This window comes from Orycteropus afer, unplaced genomic scaffold (assembly GCF_000298275.1).
Source record: "Orycteropus afer afer isolate SDZICR_OR568_19922 unplaced genomic scaffold, OryAfe1.0 scaffold00013, whole genome shotgun sequence".
Taxonomy (NCBI): domain Eukaryota; kingdom Metazoa; phylum Chordata; class Mammalia; order Tubulidentata; family Orycteropodidae; genus Orycteropus; species Orycteropus afer.
Window position 1 is genome coordinate 20,856,313 of NW_006921600.1, and position 26,586 is coordinate 20,882,898.

The window sequence follows — 26,586 nt, forward strand, 5'->3', positions numbered from 1 at the left end:
GTAGTGCCTAAGGCATTTGACTGTAACCAGAAGGCTGATGGTTCAAACCCACCAGCCACTCCTCAGAAGGAAGATTGGGCAATCTACTTCCATAGACATACTGCCTCAGAAACCCAAGAAGGGGTTGCTATGAGTTGCAATTGACTCGATGGCAGTGAGGTGTTTTGTTTTGTTTTTTTCTTTTTTAATGGAGATAGATAGATAGATAGATAGAGATAGAGATAGAGAAACCAAAGATTATTTGTGGTTATCAGGGGTAGGAGAAAAGGGGAAGCTTTTGTTTGTGGGGTGTTGAGTTTATGCTAATGGTGGTGGAATATTTTGGAAAAGCATAGCTACAATTGTGGCACAAAATGAAAAATGACATCAATGTCCCTGAAGTAAAATTGGAAATTGTTATGTTGGCAAATGTCTTTTTGTGTATGTTTTCACAATAAAAGTAAAGAAGAAAAAAAAAAAAAGACTAAATATATTAGTAGACAGTGGAATACCAAGAGAAAAGAGGTAAGGCTATGTAAGACCAATGGCATTCACCTGTCCAGGGTGCTGAAGCAGGAATGAAGAGAAGAGGGTCCAGCCGGGTGAATCAAGTTCTAGAGTTGCCCTCCTAAGGCTGATAAAGAAAAAAAAAGATAGCCATCCCACCCTCACTAGAACCAAAATTCTTTGTCCTAGATATGGGGGAGTAAATACTCTAAACCCCAGGGTTTTGGGGGTTCTAACCTTAGAATATCAACAGGAATATAACCATATTCCAGAAAAAAAAAAATCTTGCTGTTGTTGTTAGTCGCCATTGAGTAAATTCTGTCTCATGGAGACTCAGTGTGTGCAGAGGAGAACTGCCCCACAGGGTTTTCAAGGCTGTGACCTTTCAGACACAGATCACTAGGCCTGTCTTCCAACGTACCTCTAGATGGGTTCTAACGGCCAACCTCCAGCCAGTGGTCAAGCACTGAACATTGGCATCACCAAGGAAATTTACTCCAAGGAAATTTACTCCCCCAAATTCTACCATTTCTTATAGATAAATGTCTTGAGTAGGCTTATGGTAAAGATTAACATTTCCAAAGCCCTGTTCCTATGGAATGGCTTTCTCTGAGACAGACATGTCTGTGGTACTAGTTCTTGGAAATAGGGAACTACAGGATTTCTGAGCCAGGTACCTGTACCCAGCAGGCAAGAGGCATTGTTATGGTCTGTCTGAAGTCATGGAGAAGGCCACCTGGAATTGAGTTACTTCATTTGGAAAGGCCCAGGAGATGGCCTTTCCAAGCCTGATCATGTAGGAGGTACAAATAGGGTGATGCAATGACTAAGCAGGACCCTGATGGTGATGGCTTATCTCTACTGCACTCCTACTGCATCCAGGCAATGTGCTGAGTCCCTTGTAATGTTTACCTCATACAGTCCTCACAATCTTATGAGAAGTACTCTTCTTACCCCTATCTGTAACATAGGAAATAATAAAACTTTGGTTAAAAGATTATTATGGAGGTTAAGTGAACAAACCCAAAAGATTTAGTTCCTGGGTTATCTGGTATTATTTGTTCCCTCTATTTGCCTGTCATGGGCTCTGATTTCTTTCCATCAGGTTCACTCCTTCTGGTTAAGCATTGCCTCAGAGCAAATGGCCCTGAGAATGATGTAGGCATTGAGTCCTACACTCTTAGCTTATGTCCCTTAGCTTATCAGATTTTCTCCTGGAAATAGGAACACCAAGGCAATACAGTAGCACTGTGAGTCAGAAAGGGGAAACAAAATACAGAGGGGGGAAAGAAAGAGAAGAAAGAATAAGGTCAATCACTGTTTTCCATTTCACAATTTAGCCAGGAGTCAGTCTTCCCTTCAGCCACAACCACTGTTGTGCCAATCCTTGGGGAAATCACTGAAGGTAGATATCGATAGATCTTGTCTAGGAGCTTTGATCCCCTCAAATTCCAAACATTCTCTTCCTTCCAGGTAGTTTGCCGACATTAGTGCTAGCTCCTGTCAACCCAATGTGGTGTGTTGAATGGTTTCATTTGGGTCCTTCCTGATATGAAAAAATCTCTCCTGCTTTCATTTCACACACTTCAGCATTGTTGGGCAGCCCCAGCAGCAGTGCAGCCAGCACCTAATCTATATAGACACACACACACACTCACAGTCACACAACACCCATGCACACTCAGTCACATAGCACAAATGCACACTCATAGTCACATACCACATGTGCACATTCAGCCACACACCACACATGCACACTTACAGTTGTACACACACACAATGTCACACACCAAAAATGCACATTCACACACACTGCACACCTACACTCACAGTTGTGTATACATACACTCACAGTTATACAACCACACACATACATACAGTTGTATACATACACACTCACAGTTACAGTCAGTCAACGTCACACACTCGATGCATCCACACATCACACACATTCACAATCTCACTCTACACATCACACACTCAACCAACACATACACAGCATACCTTTACACACAAAGATACAACATACACTTACATATCACACAGTAGACACTCACACATCACATCACACATCACACACATTCATAATCACACACCACACACTTATACATCACACACACACCACACATCACACACTCATAGTCACATACACACCACAGTCTTTCTCTATCAGTCTCTTTAGGGCAATACAAAGCCTCAAGCTAAGGGGATCAGAGTCCAGATGTGTCACAACTGTAGGAGATTGGGAAGAGCCCTCTAAGAAGGGAAGGACAGAGGCTGATCTTAGTCAAGTCCTCTGGCACTCTAACCAGAGGCCCATACCTGCTCTCTGAAATCTTGGCTCAAGAGGTGGCTAGAGGAAATCACCGCCACAGCTGCTCTGCACACAGAGACCCAGAGAGGGGTGGGGCAAGGCAGGCTGCCTGCCCCCCACGCGCTTCCTCTGCACCTGTTCTGAGCCTCACATTTGACTTCCATTGCGGATGTTGTTGTTTCTCATTCTGGAGAGCATGTGATAAATCTAGAGTGCGTGGGTGAGCAGGGAGGGGGCTTCATGGGACCCTAAGGAACCTAGAGAGTGTCACCCACCCACACATACACACACACCCCTGCAAACATAGTATAAATCTTCTGTGGGCACAAGAGACTGTAGTGCCTGGGGACAGGGCCTGAGAACCCACGTACTTTGTAACACCAAGAATGACACCTGGGGATCCTCCCTATAAGTAATAACCTTGCACGTTTCCTAGCGAAACAGCTCTTAAAGCACTTCCCTGTCCATGATTTTTCCTTAACTTCATGAAAGCCATGTGACATTGGCAGGGCAGGAATCATGCCTACTTTATAAATAAAAAATACTGAGGCCAAGAAAGGTTTGCTTAAATTTAGAAGTTCTAAGGCAGGACTAGAAGCCAGGTCTTTCCAGCATATCTTGTCACTTGCCTCTGCGTCTCTCTCTTCCCCATGGCTCACTGGGCCTCACCCTTGAACCCTCCGTATCATGAAAAATCACTCTGCCGACTGCTGTGACTTTAGGCCAATTTGCCATGTAGCCTGTCACACCCTGATGCAGGCATTGCCCTAGTGTGCACTGGACAGGGGCCTGGTCCCCCACAAAGTAGGCAGTGCCTTATGGAGGTGATTGGAGGAGAAGAAGGATGGCTGAGCTGAGGTGCAGGCGAGCTGTGGGAAGACCTCAGGAATGATGGATGGAATTCCAGGAATCTAGTCTCACCTTTGGGAGTTCTGGTAGCAGAACACCTGACTGCTAACCAGAAGTCTGGTGGTTCAAACCCACCAGCCACTCCTTGGAAGGAAGATGAGGCAATCTACTTCTGTAGTGATACTGCTTCAGAAACCCAAGGAGGAGTTCTATGAGTTGGGTCTGACTCGATGGCATACAACAACAATAGTCTTGGTTTTAATTTTACAGGTGAAATCAAGGCTCAGAGAAAGATAGTGAATTGTTAGTAGTTAGTATGTCCATATAGTAGGTTCTCAAAATATTTGTCAAATGAGTTAATTGATGACTAGTCATGAACTACAACAGGTTGCTAGTAGGCACAAACACTTTATGGTCAGCTACTAACCTAAAGGTTAGTGGTTCAAATCTACCCAGTGGTGCCTGAAAAGAAAGGCCTGGAGAACTGCTTCTGTGAAGATTACAACCAAAAAGCAGCTCTACCTTGTAACACATGGGGCCGCCATGACTCAGAATCGAGTTGATGGCAGTAAGTTTTTCTTTATTCTTCTTTTAAGGACTACAACCAGCATCTTCTGACTTAAGGCCCAAGCTTCTTTCCTCAAATGGGGAGAAATTGATAAGAGGGCTCTTTTATCCTGAAGACAGGGATAAAGTAAATGACTCTGGCTCCTACAAATAAAGCTAAGGCATAAGAGCCCCCCCTCCCCCAAGACAAAAACAAGGATATATCATGCCTGGTAGTTGCTAAGAGTCTTAAGAATCTGTCTGGGGACCTTTGAACTTTGGTGACCCATCTTCACTTAACACATGTTTTCTCAATTGCTGACTTCCGTTGTGGTCTGCTGGTATTTTCTTTTTAGCATAAGGCAAGTTAGCAAACAACACAGGTGTCATTTCCTCATTTTCAAGCCTCACTCTTTGTGGGGGCCAGAAAACTCTTTCAGATCTTGAAAGGCTCCACAGTGAGCAGTGGGTCTCTGCCTCCCTCTCCAGAGGCTCTCGGATGGGATCTCGTTCAAGAAGGAGCCATGAACCTCTGGCTTTTGTCGCTTTACTTCCTGCCAGGTAAGTTGTATGGGGACACATCTTCCTCAGACTTCTTATGAAGTTTACCTTGGCCACAAGTATTGGGGTTGCTGGGCATTCTCAGCTCAGGTGTTTCTGGACAGATTCAGTGGCAAGCCAGTCCCTAGGGTAGGGCAAAGGTCGAGGTCCTACCCATGCTCGGCCAGTGCTCCTTGCTTCCTTCCAGACACTTCTCTTCGGGTCAGGTATGAACTCATAAAATCTGAAAGCATCACCTCTCCCAGACATACTAGCCTATATTAACATTGGATCTTGTCACAGGTGTCTCCAAAGTTCTTTCTTCTTAGCTCTGCATTATTTTTCTTTGGATCTCTTCCACGCCTGAATTTTCAACTTTCAATTCTAAGTGAAAACTCCCTACTACATTCTGTAGTCCTACTCTATTTCCTGAGTTCCATATCTTAGGAAATGGAACTGATTCCTGGGCACTCACACTTCAATATTCCACCAAAATCCAAAATGCAACATTCCCAACATTTTAACTCAGGCTTCTCCTTGATCACCATCCAAACCAGCTATTCCATCCATCTTAACTGTTTCTGACAATAGCCTCAAAATGCCAGAATGGGTGTTAAACACCTCTTTTCATTTATTCCCATCCTGATCTTGAGCTAATAATTGGCCAATTAATATAGTTTCTGTTATATTATTGTAAGTTACCACTGACTCAGCTCCGACACATGGAACCTTATGCGTAACAGAATAAATGGTGCCTGGTCCTCCACCATCTTCCTGGTTGTTTATATGTTTGAGTCCATTGTTGTGGCAATTGTGTCAATCCAATTCATAGAGAAATCATCTCATTTCTGCTAATTCTCTACTTTCCTGAACATGATGTCCTTTTCTAGAGATTGTTCTTTCTTGATGATATGTCCAAAGTAAGTGAGTAGAAGTCTTGTCATCCTCCCTTCTAGGAATATTCTGATTGTATTTCTTCTAAGAATGATCTGTTCATTCTTTTCGCAGTCCATGGTATATTCAGTATTCTTTACCAATACCACAGTTCGAATGCATCCACTCTTCTTATGTGTTCCTTTTTCACTAGCAAATATTTGCATGTAAGATGATTGAAAACACCATGGTTTGGATCAGACATACCTGGAGGCCTGGGGTAGTGTAAACAGTTGATTTTTTAACCTGGAGGTGCTTTTGAAGAAAGTCCTGACCATCTACTTCAGAAAATTCAGCCATTAAAAACCCGATGGAGGACAGTTATGCTCCGACACACATGGGGTTGCCTTGAGTCAGAATCAACCCCGTGGTAATTGGTGGTGGTGAATATAATTTCTAGATCCACAATTATCAGGATGAGAAGCAATCTAGCCTCTACTAGAAAGGAAGCAGAGGGATTGGCAAGGAAAAGAACATACAATCTTCTTTTAACTATATTTCCTACTTCCTTCAACTCCACTTACATGATTAACCTTAAAGATTAAGTTCCCTAAATCTTTATTCTAGGTGCTCTGGTAACATAGTGCCTAAGGCATTTGACTGCTAACCAGAAGGCTGGCGGTTCAAACCCACCAGCCACTCCTCAGAAGGAAGGATGGGCAATCTACTTCTGTAGTGATACCTCCTCAGAAACACAAGGAAGGGTCACTATGAGTTGGGTCCGACTCAACGGCACATAACAACAACAACAACAACAACAAGTATTTATTCTAAACATAGGATTGTCCTTCCCCAAAACTTGTAAGGCTCCACTGCTTAGTGAATTAAATACAAACTCCTTCTTTGCAACTTTTTTTTTTTTTTAAATACTCTAAGCTTACCACACTTCCCTGCACTTTCTAACCTCCAATAAAACAGGACTTCTCCTTGAACATACTCTGAGCCACCATGCTCTGCTCATGTTAGTTCTTCTTTCAGGAACATCTTTCTTCTCACTTCTGCCTTTGATAGGTCCTTCAAAGACCATCTCAAACTCCTTCTTCTTGTAGACTTTCCTGAGCTCTATGTTCTGAACCCCAAAGGCTGATCACATTCTGCTTTGCAGTGTATGTTGATGTTTATCTATCTTCTTTTGGTTATTTAATAGTAAGATCCTTGAAGGTTCAAATAGTTTCTTATTCATATTTCCTTTCTCTGTGGTGTCTTGAATATGGAAAAAACTCAATAAATATTTGTGAGTGAGAGATTGAAAAGCCTAAAGGAGTGGCGATTTAATGAAATCTCAGACACCGTGAGAGGCAGTGTGAGATCATGGGCACAGTGGATGGTTGATTAAGCTTAGGCCTGGGAAGAAAAGTTGAGTGGGAGAATGGAAGATCTGTAAGAGGGAAGGGGACCTCAAGCTGTACAATCTCAGCCTTACATACAACCATGAAGATGACATAGGCTGGGCAACATTTCATTCTGTTAATCATAAGGTCACTGTGCGTCGGAATCCGCTTGATGGCACCTAACAAAAACAGTCTGTCCTGAGCAGTACCGCTGTTCTCTCTGGGCCAGAGGAGTCTTTGTTTGGGCCCCTATACTTCAGAGTACACTAGTTTTTTTTTTTTTTTTCAGTCATGCTTATCCCCACAGGGTGAGGAGTTCATCAGCCCACACTCCCTCTTCTAGTCCAGACTTTCCTGTTGCAATGACTTCAGCACTACTTCCAATAACTGTACAAGCCTCTATCCTAGGTCTCATTCTTGAGGGTGACCCCTAAGTCTGTAAAGGGATGACCACACATGGCTGTTTGGGAAGACATAGGGTACTGATGGAGCTTGTATATATAAGCTGGGATGTTCATCATGTATAGATGTTCATCATGTATTGTTGTTGTTGTTGTTATATGCCATCGAGTCGGCCCTGTATAGGTGGGGAGAAAATGAAGGTAGACCAGAAGCTGGGAGCAGGAAGTCTAGGACCAGTTTTCTCCAGTGGTCATGCAAGAAGTATGTGAATTTGTCAGGTTAGAGGAATAGAACATATTTTATTCAACATTTTGCTAGCTTTTTCTATAACTTTAAAATATTTACACATAGGGTGTTTGGGCTTTCATTTGTATTCTTACCCTGATTCTGCAAATGTAAGGGGCAGACATAGTCCCCCAAGCCCAGTATATGTAGCACAAGCTGTAGACCATGGCCCTTTTGATAAATATAAAAATCTCAGGCCAGCTCTTCACTTGCCAAGATTCTGCTGTGACTTGAATTGGTCAGTTCCTCATCACTACTCCCTCCTTCAATTACTCAGAAGCCAACATCTGTCTTCAGAGCATCCCCACCAGTCTAGACCTTATGAAATTTTATTTTATTTTGTTTTATGAAAATTATAGAGTTTTCCCCATGTTTCACACATATATTTACACTATATTATCAATTAAGAGTGATTTTTAAAAAAATTTTTATTGTGATTTGGGTGAAAGTTTACAGAGAAAATTCACTTTTCATACAGCAGCTCACATACACTTTGTCTCATGACATTGACTACAACTTCCCACAGTACAACAGCTCCCCTCTCACTTCTTCCCCATAGTTACCTCTTCCCTGTGTTCTTCCTTCCCATGCACTCCTGACCCCTGAACTGTCTCCCTGTGCATACACAGCCCTTCTATTCTCCCATGATTGATCTCTCCAAGGAGTGTATCTACCTAATGTAAATGTTCAGCTCATATGTCTGTCTTTTGTTTGGCTGGAAGCCACAGGAATGGGCTCAGTTCCAGACCTGAAGGGCAGCTAGGGGCCACAGTCTCAGTAGTTCCATCAGGCTCTATCAGATTAGCAAACCTAGTAGTTCTTTTTTTTTTTTTTCTTTTTTAAATGATTTTGAGTTTTATTCCACATTATTCTCCCATTCTATCCAGGATTTCCTACATAGATCCCCCTCTGAGTGGTTGACAGTGGTAGCCAGGAGCCATCTAGTTCTTCTGGTCTCATAGTCATATAGGCTGAGAATTGCATGGTGTACCAGTCACTTGGACTAATTGTTTCCATGTATCTTTGGTTTTCTTCATTCTTCTTTGCTCTGGATGAGGAGAGACCCATCATTGCTTCTAGATGGCTGCTTGCAAGCTTTTAAGATCCCAGTCACTACTCACCAAAGTAGGATGTGGAATAATGTTTTTGTGTAGTATGTTATACCAGTTGAGCTTGTTGTCCCCTGTGACCATGGTCCCAAGCCCATAGGTCCAACTACTCACTCCCTCTGGGTAGCTGGCTGTGGCCAAGAAATGACTACAACTTTGTTCCTTGTCAACTCTACTATATACCTGGGAATTCTTACCAAACCAAAACAAAAAAGGTTTGGTAAGAATTCCCAGGTATATGGTAGAGCAGGCAAGGGACAAGGTTGTAGTACACAAATACACTTATAGAAACATTGTCTGCCAACCCTGTACATGGTCTTGGGCACCCTCAATTGAGAGTGATTTTTAAGCCATCTATCCCCTTCTCAAGGACCTCTGGTGGTACAGAGGTTAAAACAGTTATCTGCTGACAAAAAGGTCAAAGATTCAAACCCTTCAGCCACTCCACGGGAGGTAGATGAGGCAGTCTGCTTCCATAAAGATTTATAGCCTTGGAAACCCTATGGGGCAGTTCTACTCCGCCCTGTGGGGTTGCTATAAGTCAAAATCAACTCAGTGGCCATGGGTTTATCTCCCCCTCCCCTTCCATTATCATTGAAAGTCAAGCCACCAATTTAGAGATTAATGTCACTCAAAAGCCTCTTTACAATATTAATATCAAACAGGTTATTTCTTTAGATACCTTCTACTCCTCCCTTTCTTCCACAGAATCTTTTGTCAATGTGGCTATGTAGCCTAGAATTGTAGAAATGCAAAGACACCTGGAACACATCTTTTAAATGCAAATCCCTGGGCTCTACCCTGTTGTTGTTGTTATGTGCCCTCCAGTCGACTCATAGCGACCCCTCCTTGGGTTTCTGAGGCAGTATCACTACGGAAGTAGGATTGCCCAACCTTCCTTCTAGACAGATGTAATCACCATACCTCAGGGTAGGACCAGGTCATCTGCATCTTGGTAATTTCACCCCAGATGACTCTTAGGCACACTGTGCTATTTTAGAATTCTAACCAGGAGATTAGAATTTGTTTAGATGATTAGTTTTGGAAATCTGCCTTTCAAAGTTTGGATGTATGTTAGTAGCTATTATGAACTCTAAGGAAACGTGGTTATTTTTTCCTGAGATTCTGGTCATTTCACGTCACCAACTAGTGCTCCCTTGTTGATCAGAACTCAATATACTCAGCAGCTCTCTTAATGGTTCACCTCCAGCATTTGAGCAAGTCTGGGACTTAGCAGAAGCCCAACCTTGAGTGGAAGGAGGCCACTGAATGTGTCTGCATGAGCAATGACCAACCTCTGTTGTACCATGTCTCTGCTCATTTTATGATCTTCTATTATTGGGGAGGCAGCATTCATGTCCCTCTTCTGGCTGGGTCATTCTCAGCCAAAAATGTTCCTGTACTTCTCCCCTCAGGTGCTGGGCTTTATACACACATGAGTGTGAGCATTCTGGAGGCACAGAGGAATTCCCCCACCCCTTATACTGGGTCTTACCCTTTGCACAAAGTCACCCTTCCATCATCATATTCCAATCCTAAAGCTATCTCACCATGTCTCTGTTTTGAGCAGATTTAGAACAGTGGGGGGCTATTCCCATGAGGGTGTCCACACTAGATCTTATGTTTCTGGCTGCCTCCCTGCCTCTCTCTCTAAACATGCTGCTATAAATACTTCCTTCCCAGCCCCTGTCCTACCATTTTAACCTCCATCCCATGCTCCCATGTTTGCTTCTACCTTATTTTTTCCTCTACTGGAATGACCTCCTCAGACCTATCTGCTTGTCCAGAAGCCCTGTCTCTTTCCTGAAGCTTTCCTTGATTCTCCCTTTTTAACTAAACTCTTAGTGTGTGGTCTGTGGATGAATTTCAGGAGTTGTGTGAACTTCTCTGCTCCATGAACATACCAAGCTCTCATTCACAATGGGCCTTTATAGGGGCTGTTCTCACAGTCTGGAAGACTTTCTCCTCCTCCACCCAACCCCCAGCCCCACCCCAAAGGACATGCCCACTCTATGAACCCTCTTCCAGAAATATGCAGACACTTCCTGGGACCCACTTACCATAGTGGGCAATCTTACACAGCCTTACCCTCTTCTCTAGCTGGTTCAACTGCATTAGACCTGTCTTCTCTCCGCTACAACATACGCTTGTTTATGACAAAGACTGATGAGCTGCAGTTTCTATTGACAGCTATGAGAGATCATTCAGCACTCCCATCCCTCCCAACACACATACAACATGCACACACTCTCACACTTGCTTTCCCATCTATGTCCCCTATGTCTCTCCACTGCCCTCCATGCCCGATTCTTCAAGTCAAAACTTAACACTTCATTTCTTCCAGAAGCCTGCCTCAAACTATGCAACAGTCTGGTGCAGGTGTCCTGCTTGGCGCTTCCAAGCAGCCCTGTGCGATCTCTGTCAGGGGATTTATGACACTGTGCTGCCTAATTGTCTGCCTCACCCACTAAATGATAGTGATGCTGGCTATCCAACTGTGACATGAAAGAAATTCAATAAATACTAGCTAGATGATTTAATAGGAGCTCTGGTAGCATAGTGCCTAAGGCACTTGACTGCTAACCAGAAGGCTGGCAGTTCAAACCTGCCAGCCACTCCTGGAAGTAAGGTTGGGCAATCCTACTTCTGTAGTGATATTGCCTTGGAAACCCAAGGAGGGGTCACTATGAATCAGGGCTGACTCGACGGCACGTAACAACAACAACAACAGATGATTTAATAAATATAGCTGTGGGTGAATGGTTGAGTGGATGGGTCTGCCTATTGCCTATTCTGACTTACAGTGACCCCACATGTTTTGTAGTAGAACTGAGCTCCATAGGGTTTATAATGGCTGTAGTCATACAGAAGTAGATTGCCAGGTCTTTCTTCTGAGGTGCTACTGGAGGGCTTTGAACTGCTAATCTTTTGGTTAGTAGCTGAAAGCAAACTGTTTGCACCACGCAGGGACCTGAAGAAAACAAAACTAGAAAGGACAACCTGTTGTAGCATAGCCACACTACACCTCTCAACATCACACTGAGGTCACTTGGGGGTTATGTGCTGTTTGAGGTCATCCATGTCACAGCACCTGCCCGTGGAAGGAGTAGTTATGACTATATTCTCAGGGTTTTGGTGTCTGGGTCATTACGGGCTTGGGGTTGGGTTTGGTGATGAGGCTGGGACTGGGCACAGGGCTATAGTTGGATATAGAGCTGAACGGAGGTTGTGCATAGGGTTGGGTAGGAAAAAGCTGAGAATGAGGCTAAGGCTAGAGGCCAGCATAGGGCTGAGGCTGAGGGATGGCTGGCTAAGGGCTGGCTGATAATGGCTAATAGAGGAGATGGGACTGGGACTGGACTGGAGATGAGAGTGAAGCTGTGCTGGGACCAGGGCTAGGGTTGGATTTAGGACTGGAGTTGGGGATGTGGTTGGGATTGGGGCAATAGTTGGGGATGGAGTTTCCTCTGCATTAACCTCCTCTCCCTGCAGTATTTGGAGCTCTGAAAGTCCTCCCAGTAGTCAATCTGGAAGGAGAGCTAGGTGGATCCATTACCTTTGAATGCCCACTGCCTAAAACACATACAAGGATTTATCTGTGCCGGGAGATGGCTGGATCTGGAGCATGTACCACTGTGGTGTCTAATGGCCACTTTGTCAAGAAAGAATATGAAGGTCGAGTCAAACTGAAGCTGTGCCCAGACAGGCATTTGTTCCTAGTAGAGATGAAAGAGATGACTGAGAATGACAGCGGAGTCTATGCCTGTGGGGTGGGCATGAAAACAGACCTTGGCAAGACCCAGCAAATCACCCTGAGCATCAGTGGTAGGTATCCTAGCTGACTGGAGGCTCAGTTCATGCAGAAAACATTTCCACCTGGGGAGGTTGTGACAATCATCTGGCTATAACAGTTCCCCAGACTCTTATGGTATTGCCGTATTAACCAATGCAATAATTAGGCTTCACATAATTGAAACCTCATAGCATCAATTAACTTCACAATTCACAGAATTTTCTATTCAAAATGCATGAAAGAGGCAAGATAATTCTTTATTTGTATTATCCATCCTATGGGGGGGGGTGTTAAGACAGGAGAGGCTCTGAGACCAGAGGAAATTGGAAGCAAAAGAATATAATTATCCTACACAATTGTCCCATGAGAAATATGGGAGATGAGCATAAGGAAAGGCACTTTTCAAGGCCAAAGTTGTTATTTTATGATCTGATCCATTCCTTACTCTTCCTGAATCTTGCCTTTCTTCTCTGTTCCATTGACATCTCCACACACATGCAACATTAACTCACAGCTTAGAATTCCAGTGCCCTCTGTTAGTTTTGGAGGGAATGTTGACTGGGGTGGAGGAGATGATATTTCCTTCAAGGAAGCCCCAGCCCAGTTCTTTTTCTGCTCCTTTGGTGGGCCCTACCATCATTCCCTTACTGCCATGCACCCTGGCTGAGTCAACTTCAACTCATACCACAAATCCTTTCTCCAGACCTTAGTACCCCTCTCAAGCCCACCATTGTCTTACTCTTGCCTCCAATAGAGTTTTATCCATTCTGGGAATATGAACCAGTACCTCAGACCCCAAGATGGTTTGATGAACTTCTATACCAGACGATGGCCCCTATGCCCCCTTGGTTCCAGATGCCTGAAGATGCTAGTCCTTCTGAATTCATTTCCAAAGGTCAGTTCACCAAATCTAGGATGGGAGAGGCAGGGGGAGATGCTGCAGACATTGTGAAGAGCAGTGTGAGGGGATAGAGTGCATCACTGAGTGGCTGGCCAAGCAGAGCTGAGTCTTGGGCATTTCCCTGTTTGGGGAGAGGGTACTTCCCTGACATCTGCTTTCCAAATCTTCCTTTAAGCCTATCCTACAGCCAAGACACCAGGCCTCACTTGCAGAACTCAAACATCACCACCAGATGGCACCACTAGTAATGGAATTTGTCCTCCATTCACAAAATCACGCTCTTTATGAATGACCATCAAAACCTATGAATAGGCCCTTACCAGTCTGAGGTCCTCATGCCTCCTGCTTATCACAGAGCTGTCTTCTACCTCTTGGCATTCAGTGATTTTAACAACATTATTTTGCAGTAAAAAGATTACTGGAGATCATACATACCTTTACGTTTTATAATGATTTTTCATTTTCAAACATATTTTGACATGCAATATTTCCATCATATCCTTACATCTACCATGTAAGGCAGATACATTAATTGAATAATATTGCACTAGGGGACCCTCCTGGGTACGAAAAGGGATAGTGTAATTGAGTGTATCCTATACCGAAAGTATGTGGTGTGGGACAGGGAGAATGTATCCCCACAAATATGGCATGAGGCAGACTTGGATAGAACTACAAACAAGGTTGCCCCATGCTGAGATGGGGGAGAGCTAGCTGTTCTGCCTGGGAAGTTATGGAAGGTTTTCTAGAGGAAGTGGTATTTGAAGCAAATATAGCTAGGAATTTTCTAGGTGTAGATGACATGCTAAGAAGCAGAGACCTATCTGGGGTGTACCAGTTACGGCACATGCCCTGGGTGCCACTTGAGGGGTTGGGGGTCCATGAACAGTTTCTATTCTCCATGTCCACAGTTTCCACTGCCAACTGTGAGAGATCATTCAGCAAGTTATAATTAATTGACATAGGCACTACTTCCCATATATGCGTCTAAGAATTCTCCCGAGGAAGGTTGGGCGATCTACTTCTGTAGTGATACTGCCTCGGAAACCCAACAAGGGGTCAGTGTGAGTTGGGTCCGACTTGATGGCATATGACCAACATCGTAGGTCATAAGAACTGTAAGAACAAAGGTGGTCTGGGTGAAAGGAAAAAAGAGTATGTTGGGCAATAATGACCAGAATTACTGGTCGGATGGAGTCTGGTGGGACCTCCAAGACTATGGCCCTGGGAGGCACTTTGGGCCTGGGATAAAACTCAGTTCCAAGAGCTGGCTCTCAGCCCAACAGTAGTAAGACTTACATGCAGAGAACACCCAACCCAGGGCGATTCATCCACCTACTATATGGAGATACATCCCTTGGAGCAATCGGCCATGGGGCACCAGAGGGGGTAGCATTCACTTGGAGGGAAAGCTAGACAGACAGCAGTGCATAACAAAGAAGGGCACAGGGATGGGGGAGGTCACTGGGAAGGGAGAGGAGGAGAGTGGATGGAGGAGAGGATGGTAATGGGGAGTGAAACCAAACATACATTAACTATTGAATGTAAAACAAATTCTGCTCTGTAAATTTGCACCTAAAACACACACACACACACACACACAGACAAAGAGTGTGTTGGGGAAAGAGATAGTGACTCAATCCTGCTAGAGACTACAGTGTGTATATGGAAGGTCACGTTTTCCTATCTCCTACAGCAACCACACCAGATCAAAGGACCCAGACCCCTCCAGTCCATCACCCATCCCCCCAAACCCCAATCCCCCACCGACCTCCAATTTCCAGAGCATCTTCAGTGGCAGCTGATAAGCCCCCAACACCCCTGCCATCTACCACAGCCTCAAAGACCTCAGCCCAGGAGGAGCAGTTCTGGCCCCAGCCGGCCAGCTACAACGACCAAACCAGGCTGCACAGACAGAGGTAAGGAGTCTCTATAGCACCCAACCTATTACCATCTACTCAATTCTGACTCATAGTGACCCCACAGGGTTTCCAAGGCTGTAAATCTTTAAGGAAGCAAACTGCCTCGTCTTTTTCCCATGGAGCAACTGGTGGGCCTGAATTGCTGACCTTTTGGTTAGCAGCTGAATGCCTTTAGTCACTGCACCACCAGAGCTCCTTTTCTATGGCACCAGATGAGGCAATCTTCAGGCAAAATAGGCTAGAGTTAAGAGGTCCACGGACATCCTCCTGCAACATTCACCATTAGAGACCTTCCTGCTTCATCCCAAGAAGGCCACTCTGAAACATACAACCTGTGTCTATGGCACATTAACACAGTTCCAGTAATGAGCATCCGCTTGCCAACGTCTCCCTGTCAACAAAGGAGGCTCTGTAGAGATGTGAGCCAACACTTTCAGTCACTCAATAAGCATTCACATCTGTTTTAATGAGGAGGAACTAAATGAAAATAACAACTAAAAATAATCTACTTCACAGAAGGACAAATATTGTATGAGTCCAGTATTATGGAGTCAAGGAAAGTTTACACAGGGAAGGAAATTTTCTTTGTTGGTTACCAGGAATGAGAGAGGAGGGGAAGGGAGAGAAAACAGATGGATAATTAAGAGACAGGTTTGATATGGGTGAAAGGAAAAGCAATACAACAAAAGCATGTAAGTAGAACAATATCCCTAAGGAAAAGGAAGACATGAGAGGTACATAAGACATACGTACAATAAAGGCAAATACTATTGCATACAAAATACTGCATTATCAGTAACAGCAAACACTAATCTATGGGTGCATACATAGGTAGGTAAGCAAGAAGATCAGACATGGATAGGTGAGTGGGAATATACCCACCACCATACATAGCTTTGGCACATGATATTTCTACATATGTATTTGTATGTGGTATAAAAATGTCCATGTGTAGTTTAAAACTAACAGGAGGCAAATTTAGAATAACTTCTTAACTACAACCAAGCACCTTGAGGGAGTGAGTCCCTGGGCCTGTAGGCTGGGGATCATGGTTGCAGAAGACATCAAGCTCAATTGTCACAACATAGTATATACAAAAATATTGTTCTACATCTTACTTCAGTGAGTAACAACTGAGGTCCTAAAAGCTTGTGAGTGGTCATCTAAGATGCAACAATTGCTCTCTCCTCATCTGAAGCAAAGAAGGCTGAAGAAAATCAAAGGCACATGGAAACTGTTAGCCCAAAGGACTAACAGGCCATGAGAACCTCAGCCTATATGACCCTGAGAACAGAAGAACTAGATGGTGCCTGGCTACCAATGCCAACCACTCGGAAAGGGTCAAAATTGGAGATCCTGTATAGAGTGGGAGAAAAATGTGGAGCAAAAACTCAAAATCATTAAAAATAAAAACAACTGAAAAAAAAAAAAGTCCAGGCTTACTGGTCTGATAGAAACTGGTGAAACTCCTGATACTATAGCCCCAAGTCACCCTTTAGGCCTGGAATTGAATTCACTCCTGTGACTTAACTCTCAGCCAAACAAGATGTAAAACAAATCTGCTTTGTAAACTTTCACCCAAATCACAATAAAAAGTTTGGTGGTTGTTTTTTTAAACCACTTAACTTTTACAATTTATGGCACAAAGTGGCCCTTTCCATATGTGTAGCTTCCGCACTGACTGTAGTATTATAATACTTAAGAGTATGGCACTGACACCCAAGCTGATACCATCTAGTGCTCTCACCTGGAAGTTCACTTAACCACTGTGTCACTTTCTTCATTTGTCACCTCATAGGACCATTGTGAGGATTAATGAGTTAGAACAAGTGCTTGACATTTACAAGTACTAAGTGTTACATGTTGTTATTAGAATTACCTTGGGAGAATTTTTTTTTTTAAGATTTTATTTGATTTTAATTTATTTTGTAAATTTTTACAGTGTTTCCTCTCCTCCCCTCCCACCCTGGTAACCAACAAAGAAAGTGTCCTTCCATATATAAATGTTTCCTGGAAGAATTTTTAAGGAGCTCTGCTGGTAGAGTGGTTAAAGCATTTGGCTACAAACCATATGGTTGGTGGTTTGAATCCACCAGTTGCTCTATGGAAGAAAGATGAAGCAGTCTGCTTTTGTAAATATTTACAGCCTTGGAAACCTTCTGGGGAAGTTCTGATATGTCCTATAGGGTCTCTATGAGTCAGAACCAACTAGGCAGCAGTGGGTTTGCTTTTGGTTGGGGAGAATTTTAAGAAAAAGAAAACAACTGATGGCTAAGTCACTGCAGATCAATTTAATCAGATGCTCAAAAATGGAGCCCAGGAATGATATTTTTCTAAACTCTCTAAGTGATTCCAAATGCAGTCAGAATTGAGATCTGTTGATGTACAGCTGTGCTGTCCCGTATGGCAGCCAGGAACTACATATGGCACTGAACAAATGAAATGCGGCTCGTCTGAATTGAGATCCAGATTTTAAAGACTTAGTATGAGAAAAAAAGATTGTTCTGTGTCTCAGTATAAGTTTTCTATAAATTATATGTAGAAATGATAGTAGTTTAGATGAATTAAGCTAAATAAGATTTTTTATTAAAATTACTTTCCCTTTCACCTATTTCCTGAATCAGTAAACAGAAGTCCTGGTTATATTTAAAACCAATTTTAATGTGCCATCTAGAAAAATTTTAATTACATATATGACCCACATTGTTTTTCTATTAGACAGCACTGGTCTAAAGGTTGGGTGTAGTTCAGGAAAGTGCTAAAACTGACCGCTAGGGGGCAGCATTATCAATGACTTCCCCCAAAACACTATAATTGGAATTATTTTTGCTTAGCAAAAAACAAACATGTTAGGGACCTTCAAAATCACTTGGGTTTTATAGATAATGAAATCAAGAACAGAAGAAGTACCAAACTCAAACCCACTGCCACTGAGTTGATTCCGACTCATAATGACCCCCACTGGGTTTCCAAGGCTGTAAATCCGTACAGAAGTAGATTACCTCATCTTTCTCCCACAGAATCCGGCAATTTTCTTGTTAGCAACCAAATGCCTTACCCAACATGTCACAGGAAAGGTCTAAAAAAAAAAAAAAAAGAAAGAAAGAAAGAAACTCATTGCTATCCAGTTGATTCTGACTCATAGTGACCTCTTTTGGGTTTCCGAGGCAGTAAGTCTTTAAGGAAGTACATTGCCCAGTCTTCCTTCTGCAGAGTGGCTGGTGGGTTTGAACCACCAACCTTCTGGTTAGCAGTCAAATGCCTTAGGCACTACGCCTACACCACAGGACTCTTGTATCCTAGTTCATTAAGTCACATCATCCTACCAGTAGTTAAAGCAATGCAACAAAAATTTTCTGAGTCTCCACTATGTACTAGGCACTGTGCTATATCTTAAAGATGTAAAAAGATGACACCATGAAAAATAATCCAGGTCTCACTAACTAATGGGAGTCTAACTACAGTAAGACTTGTGATGGGTTGAATACAAAATTGAGAAAACAGAGCACACACACACACACAAATTGATTCTGGCTTTACTATGATTGGGGAAGAAAAGAGGACTTTTACATTGGTCTTTAAGGAATGTAAGAGTTCAATGCATAGAGAAGATGGAGGAAGATCTTCCAGGTAGAAGAAACACCACGAGAAAAACAACCTCTTTTCAACAGACAGTACAGTTACAAGAAGCAAACTGTGGATGAGTATTAAGTCATTTAATACCTGGCAATAATCTTATGAGGAAACTGAGGTGCAGAAAGTTGAGAGGAAAACTGACATTCATGTAGCCCTGCTTCAGACCAGGTGTGGAGTACCTGGACCCCTATTAACTGAAAGGAAGGAGACTGAAGGTTGGACTCCACCTAGATGAACGAACCTCTGGAGAAAGGCTTGGGGATGTACTTTCGAAAAATCAGCCATTGAAAACCGTGCGTGGAACACAGTCTACTCTGACACACAGCAACTGGCACAGACCATGTGCATTGAGTTCTTTTTATTTGTTATTTTACTTCATCCTCATAACAGTTTTGGGATACAGGTTGTACTATCTCCATTTGTTGGTGTAGTGCCTAAGGCATTTGACTGCTAACCAGAAGGCTGGTGATTCAAATTCACCAGCCACTCCTCGGAAGGAAGGTTGGGCAATCTACTTCCATAGTGACACCACCTTGGAAACCCAAGGAGGGGTCACTATGAGTCGGCTCCAACTTGATGGCAGTGAGTTTGGTTTTCGTTTCTGGTAAGGCTCAGAAGAGCTGGTTTTTCAAGCTCACTCAGCCAGTAAAAGGCAGAATCTGAATTTGGACCCAGATTTCCTAATTCCCTAGACAAAGCTTTTTTGGGGAGGGAGGGAGATGGGAGTGGATTCTTAACACAAAGGGGCAAATCTGTGAGACAGTTTGCAAAAATGTTGTCCATTCAAGAGTACTATCTTCCTTGCTTCCTTTCCTTTTCTCCTCAGAGCCTTCAACTATGGGTCATCTCCTTATGAGGACCAAGGATTTCACATCCTGATCCCCACCATCCTGGGTCTTATGCTCCTGGCACTTCTGGGGATGGTGGTGAAAAGGGCCATTCAAAGGAGGAAAGGTGAGCACCAGGACTCAGGGCTCCGCAGGGAGAGCTGAGCTGCCCATCAGGCCCAGGACATTCGGATACCCACTTTCCCAGCACGCCAGGGAAACTCAGGAAGCGATGGGTGAGCAGTTAGGTGTAAGGAAGGGAGATGGGGCCCGATGGCTTGCAAATGGGGACGCGTGGAAAGTGGCCTGGACGTTTTAGTCTTCCGTGTAGGGGAGAGCCACCTCATACATTCTGCACACTTCTGAGCATCTTCAAGTCAGACACTGACATGTCTAGGGGAAGGGGACTACTTTAGCATTTTAAGCGCGAGTGTGGGGAGGGGGTAGCCACAGAACTCTTGACACCATTTTCCTCCCTCCCTGCCTGTGGCTTTGCGGAGAAGTCCTCTCCAGGAGGGTCCGTCGTCTGGCGATTAGGCTGCGCGCCCTAGAGGCCTCCCAGCGGCCCCGGTCTTCGCAGTGGCTTCGAGTGTCGCAGCGGCAGCGTTCCCAAAACATCTACAGCGCCTGCCCGCAGAGAGCTCGGGGAGAACACACTGCAAGTGAGCGAGTGCGCGAGCGAGCAGCGCTGGCGGGCGGGCTGCAGGAACCGACGCATCCGGCCCGAGGGTGTGCCCCACACTCTGCCCCGCGGCTCTCGGGAAAGCCCGGCACTGCCCTGCTCGCTTGCCTTTCCTAGCGTTTCCGGAAGAATCTAGCTAGAAGTGCGGGTAATGCTGGGCCCCTAGGGTATGCTTTCATCTCTGCTTTCCCGGTCCCCCTTAGGTTCGGCGCCGACACCTCTCCCAGCCACAGGATCACCCCAGCCCACCGCCCAGCCCCAGGTAAGTTCCGCCCCTTCCCTTGAGTGGCAGGCGGCCTCAGACGTGGGCGGTGACCCGAGCGCTTTTACTCCAGCATAGTTTAGCTGCAGGGCTCCGACTTTCCCAGCAGGTTCTGGGCCTTGAGCCCAGCAAACAAGTTGTTACCAGTTCCTTCCTTTGATGGTGTCAGTAGACTGCCTACTAAGGAATTGTGATAAACTTAGGTATATGGCTTTTAGCCATGCAGTTCTCGTGGGATAAATATGTATCGATGCCAGTAGCTTGATAGGGGATGATAGATGGTAAGGCTACAAATATAGGAAGGACTTTAATGCCAAAAACTTACACTGTAGGAGGTCCTAAGGGAATGGAGGCTACCCATTCAGTTTCACTGTAATATAAGGGAGAACTTTGTAATAAATTCTCTAAGATGAGAGGAGGTCATTTATCCATCACTGACATAGTCAAGTCTGGCCTAGATGATGCCTTCGCAGAGATGCAAATCTCTGGATTTGCGTCAGGTAGAGGAAGTCCTCTTTAAGTCTAGGAATGGACATGTTATGTGCCGTGGACTCATAGCTACCCCTCCTTAGGTTTCCGAGGCAATATCACTACGGATGTAGATTGCCCAACCTTCCGTTCGAGGAGTGGCTGGTGGGTTTGAACCACCAGCCTTCTGGTTAGCAGTCAAGTGCCTTAGACACTACGCTACCAGAACTCCCAGGAATAGACATAGAGAACCCATTTTTCTATCAATGGCTGTTGGTGGATTGGTAAAAAGCCTTTAACTATCCATTTGTCTTTGTTTTTACAAATTAAGAAAAAGAACTTTTTTTTTTCTCCCTCTAAAGTAGCCCACAGTGGCAAAAACACTATTATTTCAGGAACCAGGAAAAAAAAAAAAAAAAAAAAGTGTCAAACTCCTTGTTTTGATTAAGGTGTTGTTATTGTGCCTTGATTGGTTGCAGGTTGGGTCATTGTGACCCATTGGCTGATTTTCAGAAGGAGGTTGCCTGGCCTTTCTTTCTAGCCCATCTTCATGTAGAAGCTCTTCTGAAACCTGTTCAGCATCATAGCAACACAAAAGCCTCCACTGACAGACAGATGGTGGCTGCACATACACACATATCTGCATATGTGGTACATTGGTGGAGAATCAAACTTGAGTCTCCCATGTGGAAGGCGAGAATGAACAATGCCTCATAGTTAAGGTATAGACTAAACTATTACAATAGACCTCAAAATGCAGGGTTTACGAGATGGAAGTCTATTTTCCTCTCAGGTAAAGATCCAGAGGCAGAGACGGGAGGGGGTAAGAGGGTGACCTACTCCATGAGGTCATCCAGAGACTGAGATTCCTTCTGTCTTGCTCCATGATATGCTGGAGTCTTGCTTGGTCCATGGTCAAAGCTCAATCACTAGCACCTGTCCACATCCCAACCCATAGGAGGGAGAAAGAAAATGTGAAGGACAAACATATGCTTCTTTGTTGTTGTTGTTAGGTGTTGTGCTGTGGAGTTGGTTTCTACTCATAGTGACCCTATGAACAACATATGCTATGCTTGAGCCCATTGTTGCAGCCACTGTGTCAATCCATCTGGTTGAAGCCCTTCCCCTTTTTTTGCTGACCATCTACTGTCCCAAGCATGATATTTTTCTCCAGGGAATGGTCCCTCTGACAACGTGACCCAAGTACGTGAGATAAAGTCTGGCCATTCTCACTTCCAAGGAGCATTCCAGCTGTACTTCTTCTAGGAGAGATTGTTTGTTCTTCCAGCAGTCCATGGTGTTTTCAGTATTCTTCCCCAACACCATAATTCAAAGCTGCTTCTTTAAGAACAAACAAACAAGCAAACAAAAATTCAAATCCTTTGCCATCAAGTCAATTCCAACTCATAGCAACCCTGTAGGATAGAGTAGAATTGACCCATAGGGTCTCCAAGGCTGGAAATCTTTAAGAAAGCAGATTACTTCATCTGTCTCCTGAAGAGCGGCTAATGGGTTGGAACTGCTGACCTTTCCTTTAGCAGCTGAGCCCTTTAACCACATCACTTCCACTTATATTCCATTGGCCAGAACTTAGTCATGTGACCACAGCTGTCTTCAAGGGCGGCTGAACAATGACGTCTTTGGCTGTGCAATTATGTTTCTTGCTAAAAAGAGAGAGGGATACCCAGTAACAATTAGCAGTTCTGCCAAAGTCACCTCCAGCTTCTTGAACTTGCTCTCACCCATTCTTGCTGGACAAGGTTCACACTAGCCAGGAATAGTCCTGCCAGCAATATCCATGACTCTGGCTTGTCCACTGCTCAGACTTTTTCCTTGAAAGATTCTATCTCTTTGTTAATAAATTTTTTGCCAAAACCTCTGGCCATCCTTGATACTCAAATTCAGTATTCTGGAAGGAACCCTGATGGTGCAACAGTTAAACACTCCACTGCTAACTGAAAGGTGGTTCAAACTCACCCAGAGACCCCACAGGAGATAGAACTGATGGTCTGCTCTGTAAAGATTACAGCCTGAGAAACCCTATGCGCAGTTCTACTCTGTTACATGGGGTCACTGCGAGTCAGAATTGACTCCACAGCACCTAACAACAGAGTTGGTGCTAAATATTGAAGGTGCTGAAATGGTCCCTCCCCTCATCCCAGGCCTGGCCTTCATCTGCTCCACCCTTACACCAGCTCTTTTCCCTTGAACTGCCTGTGACCACACAGACCTCACCCACTAAAATCTTACCCTGTTCCCTCCCTGCCCGAAAAACTCATTCCAACTATTAGGGACAGGTGAAAGGTAACTGATGAAACCAGTTTACAATAAGGTACAAAAGATTGATGACTGAATATTTAGCCTTCACAGCAGGGCTTCAAACCAGTTCATTCTGGTTCAACCCCCTGCTGAGAATTTTCATTTCCACCCCAGATACACTCAATCCAAATCTGCATTTTAACAAGATCTGAAGATGATTCTTATAGATCTTGTTAAAATGTAGATTGGAATTCAGTATATATCCCAGGTGGAAATGCAAATTCTCAGCAGGGGATTGCACTGGAATAAATCAGTTCAAAACCCTGCTTCACAAGGAGCATTTTAATCTTAAATGATTAAATATCAAGTAAGTTCATCATCTCAAATGATGAGCTGTAACAGGCAGTGGGAGATATTTTGTAAGCAAGCTGCTGCTGCTTTCCCCTTTGGTAAAGTATAAAAAAGCAAAAGCTCTTTTCCACAAGCACTTACCGAGTGCCTGCTATGTTCAGGGGATAGATTCACCTTTCAGTGCTTGTGTTTAAATATGTGACTGCAGAGCATGCAGCCTTCTTTGGTGGATGTTACAATAATTGTGCCATGTCAGAGTCATTGGTACAGCTCTGTCCTCTCAGAACTGACCATTCTGAAGGCAGAAGATCCTGAAGTCTCTGTTTAGGGAGAGAAGCACCACTCTCCCAACATGGCCTGCTGTCTTCTTCCCAGTCACCACCCAGCCCCTTCCAGGAATGCACTGTCATGCCACATCACAGCCTCTCTTAGCCATTACAGGGGTGCAGGGGATGACTCACCTACTTCTACATCACTCCTTAGGAGATGCATATTTGTTCCACAAATCACCTCATCTAATCCCCAAGGGGAAACTCCTTCTGACCAGTGCTGAGCCACATGATTGTAGCCTGCACCCCATCCATTTAGGGCATTTCCTGCCCACATTAGATCTACTGTGAGATGCCACCCCAAAAATTCTCAGGGCTGGACCACTTGTTGGAACTCAGCCACCTCTGTGTGTTTGCCTTCGGGAAGTCAGCAACCAGGCATATGCCCCCATTGTCCACTGTGCTGATCTCTGCCTGGACAGATACTAAAATTACCTTGCCCAGATCTACTGATGCTTCCTTGGTTGTTCCCAGGTGCCTGAAGCTCCCTGGTTCCATGACCCGCCCCTGAAGACCGACTGTGAATATGTGAGCTGCTACCACCAGCCTCCTGCCAAGACAGAGGATGCTGATTCAGATGACTATGTCAATATTCCTTTCCTGACTCATCTCCCCAGCTGTGCTCCCAGGCCCGGGCCTTTGTGCCCATGAGTCTCATCTGCCTGCTGAGTCCCAACACCTATTCCATCAGTTCTCAGAGCCCCCATCACTTCCTACTGCCCATGTCAACACTGTTCCCCAATCCGTCTGCCCTGAGTAACTCTGCCCCCAGCTCCTCTTACACACCTTTGCAGTCACCTGTGGTTGTCATGTGGGCTCTGGGCATGCAGGGCATTTGTCCTGATGCCATCTACTTCCTTTCCAGGCTACAGGATTTGCAGAGTGTTTCCTAAACTTCCTAGATCATAGGGCCCTTCTACCTAGCTCTAGACTACATGGTATTAGGCTGGAGCATAGACACAGCTGTTGCTTCAGGAGCCCTTCCCAGGCAAATAGAAGACCCTAGGCTGCTTCAGAAGGAACTCTGGTGGTGTAATGGTTAAGGCATTTGGCTGCTAACTATAAAGGTCAATAGTTCAAACCCACCAGCGGCTCTGTGGAAGAAAGATGAGGCAGTCTGCTTCCGTAAATATTTACAGCCTTGGAAACTCAACGGGGTCTGTGTGTGTGTGTGTGTGGGGGGGGGTAGTGTCGCTGAATCAGAATCCAGTCAATGGCAGTGAATTTGGTTTGGTTTTTGAGGCTGCTTCACGGAGCCCTGGTGGTGCAGTGGTTAAAGCTTTGGCTGTTAACTGAAAGGTTTGCAGTTAGAACTCACCAGCTGTTTCTGTGGGAGAAAAACGTGGCAGTCTGCTTCCATAAAAATTTACAATTTTGGGAACTGTATAGGACAGTTCTCTGTCCTATAGGATTGCTATGAGTCAGAATTGACTCAGCAGCAGTGGGTCTGGTGGGTGGGCACGGGGACATGCCTCTGCCCGAGAAGCTAGGAAGGAGGCTGCTATGGAAACAACCCTGGGAACGTGCTTACCCTGATTCTAAGCCTGGCCCTTGCTAGTGAGCTTTCCACTTCTGTTGAGTCCTCTGGAAAGGGCAAATGATTTTGATGTAACAAAGGATTCTAAATTTTCAGAACCGTGCTTGTTGTTAGTCCTCAATGCATTTAGCATTATTGGTTCCCCCATCAGTTTCCTGGTTAATGAAAGCCAAGCTACATCAAAGTTAGGCCCAGGATTAAGAAGCAGATAACTTCTCTATATAAATCCTCTTCACTCCAAGTTACCGTGCCTTCATGCACACAAGGGCCCTGCCCCCAGTATTTCACCTCTTTTAGACATAGTCTTTGTCATCTCTTTATCCCTCACACGTAGCCCAGAACGGATCTTTGTACATGTATCTTAACATCTTAACTTGGGTCTGTTCCAGCACCCCTTTGTCCAAAATCATTACACTTCTCTATTTTCAGAAATACAACTCATCTTTCTGCCAGTTCTAGGTAACTGATATCAAGGTGGGGAGGTAACTGATATCAGTTTGGGGTTCCTGGAGGGCCTGGGACTCTGCAATCGCATTTCCTTCCAGGTAGAAGAGACATCCCACCTCCTACATACACACTTTCCATTTGGGGTTTTCAGAGCAAGGTCACAGTGAGATACTCTATCTTTGGATTTCAGTCAACCACAAGTTCAGCCTGAGATTGAGAAGAGAGAGTGCTGAGTCTGACTATTAGGAAGGAGGCCTTTCCTAGACAAACAACTCAGCCTCACTGGGCACCTGTCCAAAAACAGAAAGGAAAGACTGCCAGACCGCCTTTTATCAGCAAGAGATGTCTTTACAGATTGGAAAATACCTCCAGGTACA

At 44.4% G+C, this 26,586-nt stretch overlaps 1 protein-coding gene across 1 annotated transcript; it reads left to right on the forward strand.

Moving 5' to 3' along the window:
* The first annotated feature begins 4,719 nt into the window (after positions 1-4,719).
* Positions 4,720-24,876, forward strand: FCMR (Fc fragment of IgM receptor). Its single transcript, XM_042782474.1, is given in 10 exon segments — positions 4,720-4,756; positions 4,842-4,906; positions 4,908-4,962; positions 12,288-12,620; positions 13,343-13,483; positions 15,186-15,408; positions 19,874-20,001; positions 20,378-20,536; positions 20,760-20,818; positions 24,700-24,876. Coding segments are annotated over 10 exon segments (1,377 nt in total).
* The last annotated feature ends 1,710 nt before the right edge of the window (positions 24,877-26,586 follow it).